General features: G+C 38.3%; 3 protein-coding genes across 4 annotated transcripts; all 3 read right to left on the bottom strand.

Annotated features, from left to right (window-relative positions):
- Positions 1-60: 60 nt before the first annotated feature.
- Positions 61-2,897, bottom strand: LOC127621563 (homeobox protein Mix.1-like). Its single transcript, XM_052095219.1, has 3 exons — positions 2,810-2,897; positions 2,507-2,715; positions 61-729 (listed from the first exon to the last, which is right to left on the bottom strand). The coding sequence occupies exons 1-3, from the start codon at positions 2,895-2,897 to the stop codon at positions 61-63; spliced, it is 966 nt and encodes a 321-aa protein (XP_051951179.1).
- A 3,261-nt stretch (positions 2,898-6,158) lies between these two features.
- Positions 6,159-14,935, bottom strand: LOC127622214 (uncharacterized). 2 transcript variants are annotated; one of them, XM_052096227.1, is made up of 20 exons: positions 14,900-14,935; positions 12,631-12,726; positions 12,413-12,537; positions 12,199-12,342; positions 12,010-12,105; positions 11,770-11,934; positions 11,608-11,704; positions 11,316-11,533; positions 10,928-11,081; positions 10,450-10,658; positions 10,265-10,382; positions 9,977-10,176; positions 9,569-9,683; positions 9,245-9,414; positions 9,054-9,166; positions 8,842-8,972; positions 7,144-7,333; positions 6,807-6,945; positions 6,635-6,737; positions 6,159-6,274 (listed from the first exon to the last, which is right to left on the bottom strand). In XM_052096227.1, the coding sequence occupies exons 1-20, from the start codon at positions 14,919-14,921 to the stop codon at positions 6,198-6,200; spliced, it is 2,682 nt and encodes an 893-aa protein (XP_051952187.1). In that variant the 5' UTR covers positions 14,922-14,935; the 3' UTR covers positions 6,159-6,197. The 2 variants fall into 2 exon arrangements, with proteins under 2 accessions (XP_051952187.1, XP_051952186.1); XM_052096226.1 differs by lacking the exon at positions 14,900-14,935 and having other exon boundaries at positions 12,631-12,861.
- Positions 14,936-15,615: 680 nt separating this feature from the next.
- Positions 15,616-17,477, bottom strand: LOC127622324 (tetratricopeptide repeat protein 32-like). The gene is made up of 3 exons (XM_052096397.1): positions 17,248-17,477; positions 16,788-16,954; positions 15,616-16,519 (listed from the first exon to the last, which is right to left on the bottom strand). The coding sequence occupies exons 1-3, from the start codon at positions 17,361-17,363 to the stop codon at positions 16,392-16,394; spliced, it is 411 nt and encodes a 136-aa protein (XP_051952357.1). The 5' UTR covers positions 17,364-17,477; the 3' UTR covers positions 15,616-16,391.
- Between the last annotated feature and the right edge of the window lie 1,830 nt (positions 17,478-19,307).

The raw sequence follows: 19,307 nt of genomic DNA, 5'->3' as shown, positions 1-19,307 counted from the left end.
GGTTTACAGATAAAGTCTGTACAAAGAGTGTCAATGAGTGTGCCAGTTATAATAAAATGGCTAAATAAAGCCATTAAAACCAGACATGGCCTCTTTTTCCCAGTCGGAGTCAGAATCTGAAAACTCTACAGCTTCATTTGCCTTAATAGGAGGGAAAGTGCCAAATTTCACCAGCTGGACCTTAACTGGCATGCTTTGGACAGAACAGGCAACATGTTTGGGGGATGACGATGACATCATGAAGTTATTCTGTGATGGTAGAGGTGGAATGACGACCTTCATCTCTGGCCCGATCGTCCTGTTCGGCGGGAAATTGTCATACTCCACCAAAAACGGTTTAATTGTCGATTTTGTATGGCATGTGGCCGTAAACTGTCCTTGCACCATTGGATACTGCTGTGTGTAATTGCATGGAACAACAACGCTCAGGTGATCCATTTTGACCTGGTTCTCCTCAGTTGTGCTGAACATGCAAGGAATCGTGGTTGGGTCGTACAGGTCAACTTTCTTGTTGCAGCCGTTGTTGTCAGAGCTGGTCAGATGTTGACTGAAGTTGTCCCTTGTGTCAAACTGGGGCGTTCTTTGCGTCTCCAGGCTGGTGTGGTTCTGATGGGTCGTAAACTGGTTCATAATGAGAGTATTGGAGGTCAGAATATTTCCATTGTTTTTAGCTGGAATGGGGATGCCCACCTGGCGCCGTGACTTGGCTCTTCGGTTCTGGAACCACACCTGCATAGAAGATGAACACATTCATTTGAGAACCTGATGCAATATAAGTCTGATATCTCCAACCCCTTCAGAAAAAACAGCTAAGCCAAGCCTGGTCAGTTGGCTGGTTTTAGCGTGGTTTTTGGACATTTTTATTTCAGGCTTAAACCAGGTTAGGCTGGTTTTAGCTGTTGTCTCAGCAGGGACATCTCCAGTATTAGGGTAGACTGGGGCTAGTTGTCACAAGTGCTGTATCTCAACAGTAAGGCAAACACATCAAAATAAGTCCAACTGCATAAATACTCTTGGTTTTCAAAATTTGTTTCAAACACCAATTTCAAAACTATAAAATTAGAAACGTCTTATAAACGTATTGCAGGTGAGCATACAATGTAAAAACATCTTCCAGACATAAACATACACATCAAATAGATGTCTGGGTGATGTACGTGTGCTATCAGGGAAGCAAAAAGTTCCACAATGGTAAAATAGTCACTAAATATTTAGACAATAAAAGGTATGAGAGGCTGTGCTATGTTGTGAATAGTCACGTCGTGCCTAACAACACCCTTCAGCCTCAACTACAATCACAAAATTAAGTTAAGATCAATGCATTTGTGGCATAATATTGATTACTAAAAAGAAAAAAAATACTTGTTCCACCTTTTCTTTTTTTTTTTAAAAAAAAGCAAAAATGGAGGTTACAGTGAGGCACTTACAATGGACGTGATTTTTGGGACCAATTTTTGGAGGGTTTAAAAGGACGAAATATGAAGCTAATCATTTTATAAAAGCACTTACCTTAATTATTTAGTTAAAACTCATGCATTATTTGAGCTGTAATATTGTTTAAATTGCCATTTTTACAGTAATTTTAGCATTTGTTGACATTAAAGCATCATGGCAACGAAGTTGTAAAATTGGCTATAACTTTACACCAAAAAAATCATGTTAACACGCATACTGTTTGTGTCTTCTGGCTATTCTTTGGAAACTGAGTATTTAACGTTTACAGATTGGCCCATATGCTTTCATTGTAAGGGCCTCACTGAAACCCAGATTTTTAGAAGAACATCTCAGCTCTGTTTGTCCATACAATGCAAGTGAATGGTGACCAAATCTTTTAAGCTCCAAAAAGGAGATAAAGTCAGCAGAAACATAATCCATCAGACTCCAGTGGTTTCATCAATGTCTTCTTAAGTGGCCCAGTTGGTTTTGGGTGAGAACAGACCAAAATTATACCTCCTTTTCCATTGTACATCTTGCCATTGCAGTCTCTAGGCAAGATCATGAGATCAAGCTCAATTACACTTCCTAGTGCTTGACGCATGTGCAGAGCGCTAGTGTAATTGAGCTTGATATCATGAAATCAGGAGACTGCTGTCAAGATATATTTTGGTTTGTTCCCACCCAAACCCAACTGGATCACTTCAGAAGACATTGATTAAACCACTGGAGTCTGATGGATTATGTTTCTGCTGACTTTATCTGCTCTTTGGAGCTTCAAAGGCCTGATCACCATTCACTTGCATTGTATGGACCAAGAGAGCAAAGTTATTCTTCTAAAAGTCTTTGTGTTCTGAAGAAAAAAGTCATACACATCTTAGATGGCATGAGGGTGAGAGAATTTTCATTTTTTGGCTGTACTAAACCCTTTAAGGAAAGGTGCTATTAGTTTCATAAATACAAATAATACCTGGATTAAATGTGTTACAACTAGCCCTGGCCACCCCTTACATTTTATCACAGGGTTACTCAAGTCGTCGGAAGTGAAACGTGTAAACAAATGAATTCTCACCTGAATTCTTGACTCTGGTAAGCCTGTCAGTTCTTCAAGTTTCTCTCTTAAGTAAATATCAGGGTATTTGGTGTCCAAGTAAACTTTTTCGAGGACGTCTATCTGCTGTTGTGTAAAGTTGGTGCGCTTTCTGCGGTGCGTAAACAAGGCCATGCTGTCCGCCCTGGAGGTCACTGGTTGTGCGTCACTGACAAAATTTGCGCCATAATCTGAGAAAAGAGAGTAAAAATAGCCGTGACTTTACCGTTTAAAATAATATGCAACTGTCAAATGCATAACCAATAAAACAATCCCTTCACCAACCTGTTGTTTGCATGTTAGTCCTTCTTTCCAAATCTGTAGAAAACATCTGAAAGTGTCCAGTTCCCATGTTTCCATGCACGACTGCCATATTGTGACTCCTACTGGTGTTGAACCACGAATGAGTTGACTTCCCTTAGAAATGCATTATATATCAGCCTCTCAGCCTTTGATCAAAGTGAGTGGAGGTGTCAATTTGCACTGGCTGGCACTGGAGCTGTACGGAGGTCGACGGGCGCAGATCTCTCAGGTAGGGCGCAGGGTGTGAATTTTTGGCATTCGCGAGCCATTTACATCTGTAAGAGGTTCGTGTGTGTGCGTTTAATGGGATCTCCACCCGAATACACATGACTTGAAAAAACATGTACGTGTATTGTTGGGACGAGATGTTTTCCTTGCATTCTGGAGAACACCTTCAGTCAGATCACTGCGGCCTTGCACATAAAGGATCCCACTTCCTCCAGACTGTTTTTAAGCAATTACATTTTTTTTTTTTAAATGGTACTTTTCGGCATTGGTTTGCTGTTAAATATGGCACACGTGTAATTTCCTTATAGGTTCCTCTTACACATATGTGGCCCAGTGTATTCTGTTGTATGAATTAATAACCATCACCTGGTGACAATACTTTTTGGTTCATCTTAGGACAGGCTGATCAAACAAGATAGTCCAAACTACAGTATGCAAAATGCCATTTGATGTAGTGTCTTTCTATTAATTATGTAGGCCCTACATGTTAGTGCAGTGTTTGTTTAAATGATTAAATCTGCTGGTTGGTAGCAGCCTTATCATGGCTGTGAGACTGGAGGCAATTGTAACACCAAAATGTGTATATTGACCAAATTGAAATATTGAATCTTTAACATGTGTAATGAACATTATTTCACTACAGTGTCTAGTTGAAGAATGGTTTTAAAATGGCAGTTGATATGTACTTAATGTAAACATTTTCAAACAAACCATTTTATAATGGAGGTTCATCTTGACCCCATTTACACCTGGTGTTAGGATGAGTCTCTGTTGCTTTAAAGGAATTTTCCAAGTGTAATACAAGTTTAGCTCAAATCAATAGCATGTGTGGCACATTACCACCACAAAAATAAATTGACTTGCCTCTCCTTCAAAAAAAGAAAATATGGGTTACAGTGAGAAACTTAATGGAAGTGAATGGGGCCAATCTGTAAACATTAAAATACTCACTGTTTCAAAAGTGCAGCCACAAGACAATGCGTTTTAACACTAAAATGGCATAAAATCACTTACTAAACTTTTGTGTAAAGTTAATTTTACAACTTCATTACCATGACGATGTAAACAAACCCTAAATGGACTGTAAAGACGACAATTTAAACACTTTACAGCTGAAATACATGTTTAAATGGAATTTAAGTGCTTTGGTACAACTATAAGCTTCACATCTCTGCCTTTAAACCATCCAAAAACTGCCCCATTCACTTCCATTGTAAGTACTTCACTAACTTAAATTATTTGCTTTTTTAAAAGAGGGACAGGTCAAAATAATTGTGGCAATCAACATTGCCTCAAATGATGATTGAGCTTAACTTGTATTGAACCAAAAACATTCCTGCAAGAAGTACATGATTCCTGAAAGCTACAACAATTAGTACAACATAAGGATGAAAGCCATTCAGTAAAAGTATTAACACAATGATTATCTGATACAGTGTATTGCCCCAACTATTGTTAAAATAAGGGTTGACATTTTGATCTTGTTTTAAATTACATTGTCTTCCCAAAATGTATTATCGTTACGATTTTCATACATTAGTGTCTCCTACTAAAAGACTATTGGTAGATTCTTGGGTTGGAGTTAAGAAAATGGTCCATTGTGTAATTAAAAATGTCCAAAAAAAAAATTATTGGCCCCAGTTAGTTAGTCTTGTATGGCTGACAAACCAAACTATAGAACACACGCAAATGGCTTTTGGCAGAGCATTTGCCAATACTCATGTATAATCTGCCTTAATCCCCATTGCGGTGATCATCTTGTTTTAGTACATCCACTTCCTTGGACATTTTAAACTGATCAGATCCAAGGCCACAATGATTAACTTGACCTATTCACAAATATAGCCATCTGGAAACATCAAACATAAATCCTAATCTTTTGATGCAACTGCAGCAGCTAATGATCAGCCATTAACACACTGATTGTCATCTTTGATAGACAAAGCATTGACACCTTGAATATATCTTTCTAGTCACAGGGATTACAGATGGACATTTTCCTTAATGTCACAGGATCGACATTTGTCTAGACATTTGTCTAGGGTTTTTCCTCTTGAAAACAGAAAGGACAGCATTTATATAAATAAACAGGTTCATTGGTTACATATTTTTTAAATAATGTTTAACTTACTGAATTTGTGCTCCAATGCAAACCCAAAGATATTTATTGCTGCAAATTCCCCTCCATGTGTGAAATATGGCAGTAAACTTTAAGGAACAAAATTCCTTGCAAATGCAATCATAGTCAAATTCCAACACCACTCAATCACCCAGAATTCAATGGATATTTGCCATTCTTTGATTCAAAATTTTCATTATACTACACTTTACATTTAACCAAGACACAAACATGCGTACATAGATTTCAGGCAATTGTTCGAGGCATGTCTGATGAGAAGGGAGGATGCATTTAGTGAAGTGTTTTAGGCTGCTTTTGACTAATTACTTCCTTAAGCAATCCATTTTCTAGTCACCTTTATTCCCTTCATGAGCCCCTCACACCCTTCTCAGTCAATAAATGTTGTATAGTTACAACTCAAGAACTTCAAATATAGATTCATGAAAACATCAAAATCAATGTGTTGTGTTGAGTGAGAATTAGACTCCCAATAAATCCCTCCCAAATATGAACTAACATCTTCCTCTTGGCCTTTTCAAATCACTAAAATACCAGTGCATGGTCAAAAACAGACTTTAACCTGTTAAGAACCTAGTAATTCACACAAAGTAAACAGTCAAAATGTCTGGCACCCAGAGCATACTTTAACAAGCATTACAACCAGAAAATGCTGTAGATTAGCTACACAAATTCCAACAAGGCCAAGTGTACATTGAGAATAGAGCAATGGTTATGAATTGTAATTGGTGCCATTTATTAGGCTGTAAAACATTCAATCCAGTTTGATGAAACTACAGAAAATCATGTTTTATTCCATGTTAGGAATCCTGTTAAATCTTCTTGCCATTGTGTGAAGTTAGAGCCTGAGCTTGTCTAGAATCTTCAAGTTTGGTATACCTTTTCATATCTACTTTAAAAAGGAAAAGTGAAGTGCTCGTGTCAAAGGTTATGCAGAACAGGAATAACACAGGAACATACCAAGGCTTTCAATGTGACTTTATTAAGATTGAGAACCAAAATGAACTAAGAGCTTGAGAATACTATTTTTCCTGATGACAGCTGTGCTCTCTGGAATTGGTCGTTTTCAGCGTCTCTTCGTACTAGTCATGGGAGAGAAATAACCAAAATGTTTTTTTTTTCCCCCCCCTGAAGGAAACACCAATAGATACTAGGCAGAAAATGAAGGCTGTAAAGCCAAATATAGATACTGGTGTGAACGAGGGCCCGATTACACTTTCCATTAATAAATCATAAACCAGAAGTAATTTTAGCTAGAGCAAACTGTAATATTTTTTCCATTATAATATAAATTGCACCATGGTCACTGACAATTGCAAGTAAATGAGTTCTAAAGATTAAATTGAGGTTAACCAATTTAGAAAGAAAAAAAAAAAATCCTTGTATTGGGAATTTAAGAGTGCATATACTACAAATACTAAAGTGGGTGGGAGGGTGTATACCTTTCTTTGCAGTTTTTAAAGGAATGGGAGAGGAACATTGTCTCTTGCAGATTCCATTAGTCTGATTGATATCACACAGCACAGCATCACAGTGTACAAACATCTGGGAATAAATTATAATAAACGTTATACACAGTACATTTTTAATATATATATATATATAAATACATACCTGATCTTTGAGGATTATATTTTCCTGCACAAAAGCAAACATCTTGATTTCAAAACGCTTCATGTGAGATGGGAAATGAACCCCATCAGGAGTTACAGGATGGAAGACAGTTTCATAACTGTCAGCCAGACTCACACAGCTGTTAAGATCAGACAAGGAGAATAAAAAAAATTTATAAGTTTTTAAAAAGTACAATGTCCACCCACACATGCTCTACAGAACATCAATAGGATGTGGCAGTAATATGTGCTCCAAGGGGGCAAAAGTTGAATGTGGATCTTATGCGGGCTGCAACACTAAAATTTAAGAAATGTTAATGGATGAAAAAAATAATTACCCATCAACAATCAAGTCCCATCTTGGAGTAGTGCTCCGGTCTGGTTTCAGAGTAGCCCAACAGTTCTCCAAGCCCAGCTCTATCTGAGGATCAGTGGACTGTAGAAGCTCCACCTCAAAGAACAGAGGTTCTCTTAGGTACCGTCCAACTGGGAAATCCTGCTCTACGTAAAAATTTCTATAAGAGCCACCTGGGTATAGAGAAGGGAAAGAAACAAACCAAAAATGGTTAGCTTAAAAATAGTCACTTGGGAGGCAATCATTCAGGGGAAAGGGAGCAAAACAGTACTTTACCCACTAAAATCAAAGAGTTTACAGAAGGCGTCACACATAGAATACTTGTCAAAGTTTCTGGACCACCATTCAGTTTAACCTAGTGCAACCCCCTCATACTTTGTGCATTTTGGCTTCGCTATACACTACGCATAATTTAAATACACTTAAAACAGACTGATCTCAGTTCAAGAGACTGCTGTCAGTAAATGGTTAAACATTCAACACTGCAAGTTGTGACAAAACATGGCGGACCACAGGAGTTTGTCTTTTGGAGAACCAAAGCTATGTCTGATAAGAAACCAAAATCAAGTTTACACAAACCCATTGGAGTCAAAAGATTAGAATATTTAGTTTCATCCGATATGCCATTTAAAATGAGAGATTTATCACAAAACGCCATGCTGCTAAACAACGTACACTTCTAGAATTTCTAAGAGAAATTAGTTTAGTTTGCATTTTCACACATGGAGAATCAATGGTTTAATCCAAAAGCTGAAATTTGGCTGAGGCTTTATATAGTTAGGATGAAAATAAGGGACTTTTCACAGCACACTGGAGGTTTAGTCACTTAAACACAAGTGACACATATGTATAAATTTGTAAATATTCAATTTATAAATGTATAAAATCATTTTAACGAGTGGCAGTGACGATGTGGGCCATTAATTTATACAGACATCAGAATTATGCCAACTTCTGACACTCAAATATGAACCAACACTCCTGGAAACCCAAACAATGTGATTCCAAAAAGATTGGTATAATTTAAAATCTCACAACTTGGTACCACTGTCAAAGTATGTTGCAATCATTCTTTAGGAAAACTACTTTACTTTTTTGCCCATGTTTATTAGGGGCTATCAATTACAAAATCAAATGTGAAAATGCACCCAGCAGTAACGCTCAGAAGGATAAAGGCATAATGCGTTTAATTTATGACTTGCATTAGCCAGAAGAATCGGCTTCAGAACCGATTTGATCAATGTGGATACTCTGGTTACTTATTGTAGCACGAATGTGTCTGCAGATGTCAAACACCACGTGGCAAAAAGGTAAGTGGGCCTCATGCCAATTAACATATTTGGCTAGGGTTGTTTATTCCATTGAAGGCAAATCTAAATGCTACAGAATTGTAGGCTTTCAACTTTACAGCAACAGTTCAGGGTGACCCTTGTCCACTCAAACAAAATGTGCAAAACATGGTCCAAAAATGGTTCATGGAGTCTGGTGTGGAAGAACTTGACTGGTCTGCATAAAGCCCAGACCTGAATACCTTGAAAATAAATTGAAAATCACCCATTGCAAGACAGAACTTGCTCCAATATATGGTTACAAGCATTCCCAGATAAGCAGAAGCTTTTAGGGAGGACCAAATACATTTAATGGTGCATTTAATTTGTAACGCAATGGCATGCCAGCATACCCATGGCAAGTCTCAGTATGACTTGCAGCTCGCCAAAACCAGTCTCAGGGAGGGGTTCACTTTCTCGCGGCTTTGTGAAGAATGCAATCGTCTGGGTATCATTTCTCTTGTAAAAGCAGGATACAGTCACTCTACAGAAGAGATGGAAAAGGTTTACATTAAAAGGATAAATAAACAATTAGGAGACAATATAAAGTGGGATTTCAGCTCACCTGTACTGTTGATAGGGAGGACTAGAGGGTACACCTTTTTTAGCCTGCAGGGAAACTGGTCGTTCATCACCCATAGAGATTTCATTCTGATACATCAGGACTCCATCATAGAACTGAGGGAGGAGACAGTTAAAATGTTTTGAACCAAACCTTATGGTGTGACAAGTCAACTTTTAGAGTCACCTGCATACCGTTCTAGTGGTTCCACAACTGTTTGCATCAAAAGAGAAGTAGGCAAAGCGGTCGTTGCTGAATTTGGGTTTGCACAAGGGATCGGTCAAGGTAAGTTGACTGGGGACAAGTTGGGACACAGATTCTACCTTTACTGCAAGTGCGGACATGGAGCCATTGCTGAAACACTCTGGAAGAGGCCAAAAACAATTACCTTTTACTCAGCCTTTTCAAAACACTTATTTTTTCTCAATTTCCTTTATTAGTGCCAATATAGGCATACCGTAAGATGGAAATATCGGTATTAACAAGTAAATAAAAATGATCTGTGCACAAGAATATACCAGTCATTGTCATGGGAAAGTTGCAGGCCAGGGAGAAGTCACTGAGGCTCCATTTTTTGACAGGGTCCCATAGTAACACATCAAGCCGTGCCCTCAAGGATGATGGGTACATCAACTGCAAATACATTTTAAACTGCATGATACATCCCGCTGGAAAATCAATTTTATGATGGTTACCATGTCTTGGAACATGGTAGCTAGTTTCTATCTGCTAGACCATCAAACCAACTGGCAGCAGATAATACCAGCTGGAGGTGGTCAAATCTGGAACATGGTAACTAGTCAACCAGTTACAATCAATTCAGCCATGATAGACACCAACTACCAGGTCTCAAAATGCAGCTAGCAGCTACAGCTGGATTGATCAACATTGTACAGGAAGGCAAGACAGCTTAAGTGAAGTCACACCTCAAATGCAACGTCAGACGCTAGGAAAGGCACTGCCAACAATATGTGAGTGCCGTTCTCCTTAACATCATACTCTGCTTGCCGCTCTGGAGTCAGGTCACTTGTGCCCAGCATTATATTAAAGTTCTTGCCCAGATTTCCATTTGAAATCATGATGTGGAACCTTTCCTTATCACAGGCTCCACTCAAAGTTGGGAGAACTGGATGGGGGGAAAAAAGGGAGGTTAAATTCTGGGACATCGACAGGAGTCAATGATGACATGCCTTTCTGATGCAGTAAACACTTACTGATATCTTGAAGGGTTACGGTTACGGATGCAGGGTAAGAAAAAGGAGTGTATTCAGGCAGGATCATAAAACCAAAGATAAGGGGAAGGGTGTAGACCATAGCAACCAGACCAGATTGCTGTAATGAAATGGGACCACATGAGAAGCAGCAAACACAAAAAACAAAAGTTACTCATTACACTTACAGTTGTGACAACAACGGTATCAGAAAAGGGCACTTGAAGTCTGAATGCCTTGGAGCCATTTTGGAAGCGGTGCTCTTGTACATTGAAGCCCCTCGCATTGGCCTCTGCAACAGTAAGGACTCCAGTGGAAAAGGTGATGTTCACCAACTGAACATCATGAAGGAATGTACCCAAAAGCACATCAAACACCCTTTGGTCTACATTAGTGTCTATAAAAGGAATTGAAAATTCAGAATTAGCAGCATACCAGTATAAAGGATTCAAAGTGTAATTTGCACCACTAGCAACACCACACAGAATTGAGAACGGTGCGAGCTGCTCGAATGGGATAGGCATGGCAACACAGACTTGCCCAATGTTTCAAGTTCGGGGTGGGACTTGGCCAAAACCTTTGTAGCGTTTCTGCAATTGTTCACTGCCCCTAATGGCACAGAAACCACACCCTTTACTAAAACACCAAAGTACCCACAACACTTACAGTCAACAGCTTGGGGTGGTCTAGGCATAAAAGGGGTCTTGATGGGGAAAAGGACTTTGTATCTGGTTGAGTCAAAGCCACCTTCACTCCACAATATCTCCAGCATTGGCTCAATGGTGTATCTGATGTGGTACTGGCCATTTACAATATGACTCTGCAACAAGGGATAACCGTTTTAGCTGAAGACTTAGACATGGAATTGAATGGCCAAAGTTTAAAAGTTGCACATCCTGCAGGGCTTAGTACCGGCTCTTATAGATCTGCCGGAAGGAATACTATACCACCTTGTTCCACTTGTTCTGTTAAGTTTAATTAGGTTTGGAGAGAAAACTCTGCAGGATGTGGCTTTCCAGGAACAGAAGTTGAAAACCCATGTTAGGAAACAAACCTTGTAGTAGCCATCTGGTCCACCAATGGGTAGTGTCATTACAATAAAAGTGTCTGTGGTTGTCAAACTATAGCCTTTGGCAGCCATTTGTGCAGAGTCAATCTGCTCTCCATCCATTCCCATGACCATCCCAAGGATTTTGCTATCAGCAGAACTCATTAGAGGGTTAAATCGTGGGAAATTCCAGGTGATAAGTTCATCCGTAAAGACAAGTCCACCTGTAAATTAGGCAGTATATAGATGAAGCAAGCATACTGCATTAAAAAGTGACTCATGTTGTAGTCATGCTTACCGGTTGGACATGCAGCAACAGTATCCAACATGGTTACGGACCATTGTTTCTTGAAGTAGGTTGTTACCCTAATAAACTTCATGGGCACTCCATTCACCTGTTGTAGCACATCCATTAGTGCAGTCAAATTAAAAAGGAGTACCTAATGTTTTTGTCACTCACGTGTTCCACATACGTCTCAGGCATGTCAAAACCGCTTCGCAGCACTAGCCGAGACCTGGTTGTTGTTACACCATATCCTGTATTTAGCGCATCCTCCAACACCATGGCTTTTTGTTTAGGAGTGAAAAACACCATTCTCCAGATGTTGTATCTAGAGGTAATGGCCTGGGAGGTGGTGGGGACTGAATGTTAGATCAAGCACTACGCACCAAGTGAATTCAAAGAATGCCATTCATGTACCTCTGAAAGCGTATCGGTCCCAAACATTTGATCTTTGGGCATCTTTGGCTGTGTTTTCAAGGCAGTAATTTCCCCGGGCAATCGGTTGACGGAAACCTAGCAGAAACGGTCATCCGCTTTTGTGACATTAATAAAAAAAAAAGTGTGTTGAAAACTAAAGTGATAGAAACCCAAACACTACATTTTTACCTCCATATAATTACGATCACAAAGAATTTCACGGGGGGCCCATTGGTTGTAGCTACAGGACTTTTTCACCTCAAAGACATCTTGCTCTGCTTTGTTGATGCCACGCACTCGGACACGCATGTCAATATCAAACTCGCGATCATTCTGAAAGCATAAAGCACTACTGAAGTGAACGACAACAGAAGTCATTTTGAACCCAAAGCAAGGTAATTACCTCATTCCCTGCAAAACAGTTCAGGACAGATGCAAAGACATTGGTGTTACCCCAGGGATCAGAGTTTACACTGAAGCCACATTTAACTGCCAGGGAAGGAGTTAGAGGTAGATTCTGAGAGCCATCTGGAAAAAAAAAAAAAAACAACCCCACAATGAAGACAAACAAATAAAGATGGTTGTAATCAAGGTGCAAAAGAACTATTGCTGGCAACTTACTAATGGCGTCAAATTCAATCTGACTTCCAAAAGCTAGAGACTTATCGACAGTCAGCCTCATAACGCTACCCAGACATGCTGTCTTCAGGGCTCTTCCTGGGGGAAAAAAAAAAAAAAGTATGAGGGAAACCAAATGATTGGTCACAAATGACATACCATGGGGTTTAAAATTCAGCCGATTAGCATTTCAGTTAGCCCCGGCTGGTAGATTCTGTAACAAACCATTCTGAGGGCACAAAGCATTGTTCTCCATTGATAGCCATTTAAAGTCAGCAGTTTATTCTGACAATTCAAAAATTTCCAACAATAGAGGGGGTCTGCAAGAGTGGGGTTTTATTCAAAGTCCTCTATTAAAAGGTTTAAAATCAATTCAAAGCAAGCAAAATAACCATGGAACTCATTACATTAAAAAGCCCATAATCACACTGCTGTATACAATTTTAATAAAAGGTGTAAACTCAGAATTTTGTATACAGACATGTCATGTTTAATTTGAGTGCTTTTTTGGGATGCATTGCAAATATTTGACATTTTTACAGTAGAGGTCTTGCCAGTGACCCATTCTTGGCAGGCTCTTCACAAAACAAATTGACTTCACCATCTGCTGAATTTGACATCCCTGCTCAGAATAGTCACTAGTGGCACCATCAGCATTGTCACGACATCACGCGACAGGAGCAATTAGTCATGTCATTTTAATGTCATATATTAGGACATAACCATCCAAATAGAGAGTCTTACAAGTGTAAGTGTCATGAATACACTTGTCATTTAGAGTCCCACATAAACTGTACACCCATCCCTAAACTTAATGGTGCTGCAAGCAGTTTTAGCAGTTCTAACTTCCACAAGACTGAACCGTTGATTTAGCCACACTCTAGCTTTCCAAAATACCACACAGATACAGTTGAAACCAAAACATGTTCTCACGATTGTCAAACAACTGTAGCGAAATGGCACCCTCAACTGACAAATTCTAAATCAGAATATGGCATTAAGCCTCAATAGAAAAGGTGCAAAATGATTGACATTCAGCTGCTGCAGCCCACAGACACATTTTTGTTTGCAGTTTACAAATACTAGAGCGGTCACAGACTGTGGGAGATCTCCCATAACACTCATTACAGATACAGCTAAGGAAAAAAAAAAAAAATTGCCCATTACAAAATTCTCTGGATTTACCATTTATAGGCATGAGTTTGAGTAAAAGGAGCATTTCGCTTTCTGCAAGTACCGACAACATTTCTCCCAATTCCAAATAAATTCTCATTTAGAGCATTTGCAGAAAATGAAAACTGGTCAAAATAACGAAAGATGGGGTTTTCAAACCTCGAATAATGCAAAAGAAATTTCATAATCAAGTTAACACACAAATTTTAAAGTTCAGAAATAAACATTTGGTGGAATAACCCTGATTTTCTCAAATCACAGCTTTCATGCATCTTGGCATGCACGCCACTAGTCTTTCACATTGCTGTTAGGAAACTTTATTCCACTCATGGCACAAAAATTCAAGTTGCTCGGCTTTGTTTGTAGGTGTTGATCTGGTGGAGTTTCAGAATGGCTGGAATCAGGCAGATTAGTCTTTGTGAAGAATGCATGAATCAAGCCACGTACAAGGTTATCCTAGAACAAAACTTGCTTCCTTCTGCTCTGACAATGTTCCCAAACTCTTAGGATTGGGGTTTAAAGCAGGACAATGCTCCATGCCACACAGACAGGTCAATCAAGGTGGACCACCAGATCAAGACACTGTCATGACCAGCCCAATCTCCAGACCTGAAGCCCATTGAAAACCTCTGAAATGTGATCAAGAGGAAGATGGATGGCCACAAACAAAGCAGAGCTGATTGAATTTTTGCACCAGGAGTCACCCAACAGCAATGAAAGGCTGGTAGGGAGCATGCAAAGATGCATGAAAGCTTTGATTGACAGAGTTATTCCACCAAATATTGATTTCTGAAATCTTCCCAAAGACTTTTTTTTATATTGTATAGTTTAAAAATGAATATGAACTGGTTTTCTTGGCATTATTTGAGGTCTGAGAACACAGAGTCTTTTTTTTTTACCAGTTTCTACAATAAATGCTGTAAATGCTTTTGTATTCGGGAGAATTGTCAGTACTATAGAGTAAAACAAATATTTTAATTTTCCTCAAACACAAACCGATAAATAGTAAGTCATAGAAAATAAATTTTGCAGTGGTCTAACATTTCCAGAGCTGTATCTGTGTAACATTATATATGCACAGACACACACATGCACATACTTTGGTTGAAATTCTGTGGCATTACATTGCCATCCGTCTGAGGTGATACCGCATTCAAGTTCTTCTGTGGTAAAACCACATTGAAATTGTGTGCCGAAACCACAACCATCAACAGCCAAGTACTGAAATAAAGAAACCATAATTAAGAGACAAGTCACCCAAAAGTGCAAACTTAAAATACTCACCCTCATGTCACTCTAAACTTTGTGTTCTTGGAACACAAAAGATGTTAAAAGCAGAAGGTTTGAGACTGACAGCCTCAAGTCACCATTCACTTTCATTGCGGACCATCAATTCCTAACATTCTGGCCAATATATCTTGTTGATAGTCATGTGTTTGAAATGACATGTGGGGATAGTTTATATGGTTTTCTTTTTTGGCGTGAACTTTTCCTTTAAATTGGCAACAAAAAAACAACACCACCACCACCTCAAAACAGACTTACCAAATCCCCAAAAGCCATGACATCCTTGCTGAAAAAAAAAGTCCTCACTCCTTTCAGGTGGTCAAGAGACATAAAATCCACCACAATTTAAAACCTGTCTTCAAGCTCAAACGCTCAAAGTAATAATGTCTTAACCCCCAAAGGCTCTCTGAAAGGAAATGTATAGAGCAACCAACTCTAGTGCACAGGTGATGCCAGTCAACAACTAAAGAGCAGGTGCAATGGGTTAACTTTGTAATTTCTTTATTTAGTAAGGAGGAATTAGTCGAGCTGTTAACGGAATGGACTGTCAATGATCAGCTACTGAAAAGGTCAATGGATTTTTGAGCATTTTAAATGGGTTGTTGCATGATATTATAAATGAAATAGACATAAACTACCTTTAAGTAGTGTAAAAGCAGTTAAGTACTAGTGTTTTGAAGCATCATAAATTCAAGGGAAATGCCCATTTTAAATAATGTGTTTATTTAAAAAGCATGGTTAATGCACCACTTGTGACTCCTTTTGATTTCAGTATTCAGAAATATATTTTAACATGCATTTTGTTTTGCCACAACTTGAAAGACTTATATGGTTTTGTGAATTCAAAATCTTAAATGAAAAAAATATGTTAAGCAGTATGTTAGCCTCAGTCAGCATTCACTTCCATTGTGTTTTTTTATTTTAGGAATGTGTGTGTGTATATATATATATAAGTGAATGGTGACTGAGACTAACATACCAAATGCACCTGGCTTAACATCATTTTATGTTCCACGGAAGAAAGTTATCATAGTCATGCAGGTTTGGAACAATATGAGGGGTGTAAATTGTGAAAGAACTTTCATTTTTGTATGTACTATCCCTTTATTTATACTCCGCATAATCATATGCACTTACGATTGTTCATGAAAAAAAATGTTTGTACCGACTCAACAGGTAAACCTTGACATTAACACACACACACACAAAAAAAATTATACATTCATTCACAAAATATTTACAAAAAAAAAATAAAATCCAGTTTGTAAAAAATGTCAATGGTTAGCATATTGATGACATTTTAATCAGTATCCTCTCTTCAACTTTTCTTCACTGTCCAGAATTGTCTGACGTAAACTTTCTTTAGCATCTTTAAAATGAGGATTCAGCTCCAGGGTTCTCCGAAAGTCACTTTCAGCCTCTTTAAAAAATCCTTAAGAAAGGGAAAAAACACTTTTATGAGGACATTTTTGAACACTTATCCAAAGTCGTACAAAACGTGTATCTTTCTTGTGATGCTGTCAAACAGCACCCCCTAGGTGAACACAACAGAATGACAGGCAGAATGATTCATGTTTTTCAAGTAAAAGGTGGGCTGCACACCCTGCCTAGAGATATTTTAAATGACTTAATTTATAGCCACTTAAAATATAAACTATATATATAAAAAAGAACGTTTTGGCGTTAAACTTTGTACCTACCCAACCTGTAATTTATTAACCCTCTGTTATAAAATGGCACTTCATACTGGCTGTTGGTCTGGATGGCTGAGGTGTAATCATCCATCGCTTCATAGAAATCCACCTTGAGATACTTCACTTGCCCTCGGTTATTATAAGCGATGGCCAAATCACGAGAATTACACTGTCTAAAATAAACAAAACAAATGTTTACTAGTGAATACACAAGTATATGAATATAATATATTACCTAACCTCAGGGTGAACAATCATAGTGCTTTAAAGACATTTGTCCACACTCTATTTACACTCTATCTAATATTTAAAAAAAAATGTATAATCATTGTTTTTTCGAAATTTACGCTGCTAAATAAGGCTGAAACGCGTCATCACAGTCTGTGAGAAAAGTATTTTTACGTAATCTCAAATCTGATCGGTTTGTTTACATTAGCTCGTACAGTCCGTACAAAATCACTAATACCTGTTTTTTGTGCACGACTCGATAAACTGTGTGTATAATTCCTCTGCTCTTGTGTAGTTCTTACTGTTGAACTCGTCATGTGCTTTTTGCAGGCTCAAGAGCTCGCCGTCCTCCATGAGACGCGATTCAGGCGAAATCTTCTTCTTCTTCTTCTTCTCGTTTTATGGCCGTTCACTCCTTTGGAGTATTACCGCCACCTACTGTATACTTTGCGCACATGAGTAATGGATCTGATTTAATATAATAATAATAATTAAAAAAAAAAAACTTTTACCATCCCAGAGTATCAGAGCCCGAGCTTCAGCTGACGCTGCGTGTTCAGCTCCTCCAGCTTCCACACTGAGCTCCTCAATCTCCAGGATGATCTGAGCTTGCTCTTCCTCCTCAGGCTCTAGATCCTGTGATCTAGACCTGTAAGCTCTAAAAATGTTATCACGTCCTTAAACCTCTGTCTATCACTCAAACCCTTTCCCAATAGGTCCATGATACTCACTGGCCTGTTCTTTATATTACTAAAAAGACCACTACGCTGTTCTTCATATTTATTTGTTGACAATATACTTTTAAGTGCTGATGCAGAATCTGAGCAAATTACAGTCGCCATCCTATTTGGCTTAGTCTGCTCTAACCACTGCAGTCCTACTATTACAGCTGTTAGTTCTGCTGAATATACAGACATTTTATCACTCAACCTTAAACTTATTTTTGTCTCAAATTTTGAAATATATACTCCTACTCCAACTTTTTGTTCGACTGGGTCTTTAGATCCATCTGTATAGATCTGTATACAAGAATAAAAATGTTCTCTCATAAAACCATTGATTTCATAACTATTAGTATATCTTCCTTCTGCTTTCTCCCGATCCTCCAGCAATCTCATTTCAACATTAGGTTCAGGAATATTCCACACTGATACCCCTTTTAATGGCATATTGGGACAAATAACTACATTTTCCAGACCACATTCCTTAACCCATTGTTTATACTTCCATCCAAAACTATTCCCATTATTCTTCTTATATTCCCAACAGTCATTTAAAATTGCTCATGTACAATGACTCTTATTACAACCCTGCAAATTAACCCAGTACATCATTGTAAGCTTTTCCCTTCTTAAATCTAGTGGCATCTCCCCATTTCAACCCTGATGGCATCTAGAGGGGTTGATCTTATTGCTCCACAACAGATTCTAAGTGCCCTAGCCTGTACGTTGTCCAACTTCTTTAGCTCTGATTTTGCTGCACCACCATACACTGCACACCCATAATCTAAACTAGACCGTATTAAGGCTTGATATACATGTAGTAGTGCGCTTTTCCTTGCTCCCCACTCATATTTGGCTATTGAAGTCATGCAATTTATTACTCTTTTGCACTTGTTCTCAATTTTCTTAATATGTCTATTCCATGTTAATTTTCCATCAAATATTAGTCCAAGGTATTTAAATTCTGTCACTCTTTCTAATAATTGACCATATAATTCCAAAGTCAATTGTTCCATTTTTCTTTTCTTAGTAAAAACCATATATTGGGTCTTTAATACTGAAAATTTTAGACCCCATTCCACTGACCACCTTTCAACTTCGTTTATTGATTCTTGTATTCCTTTGACTACATTCCCTAAGTTCCTACCTCTTTTCCACACTGCACCATCATCTGCATACAGTGCCTTCCCTATACTTGGTTTAACTCTTTCATAAATATCATTAATCATTATGTTAAATAAAATTGGACTGATTACACTTCCTTGAGGAGTCCCATTTAGAATATCATGCATTGTTGAGATTTCTTCCCTATCCTAACCTGAAATGTATGTTTAAACAAGAAATCCAATATCCAGTTGTACATTCTCCCCCTACTCCGATTTTATCTAGCTTAATTAATAGTCCCTCCCTCCATAAAGTGTCATATGCCTTTTCAATATCGAAGAAAACAGCAACAAGAAATTCTTTCATTGTTAAAGCTTTTTAACCTCACTTTCGAATAATAACAAAGCATCCATTGTAGATCTTTTCCTCCTAAACCCACTTTGGGCTGATGACAAAATCTCATTTTTCTCCA

The sequence above is a fragment of the Xyrauchen texanus genome, chromosome 28 (genome assembly GCF_025860055.1).
Source record: "Xyrauchen texanus isolate HMW12.3.18 chromosome 28, RBS_HiC_50CHRs, whole genome shotgun sequence".
Taxonomy (NCBI): domain Eukaryota; kingdom Metazoa; phylum Chordata; class Actinopteri; order Cypriniformes; family Catostomidae; genus Xyrauchen; species Xyrauchen texanus.
This window is presented reverse-complemented; position numbering and strand designations above follow the sequence as displayed.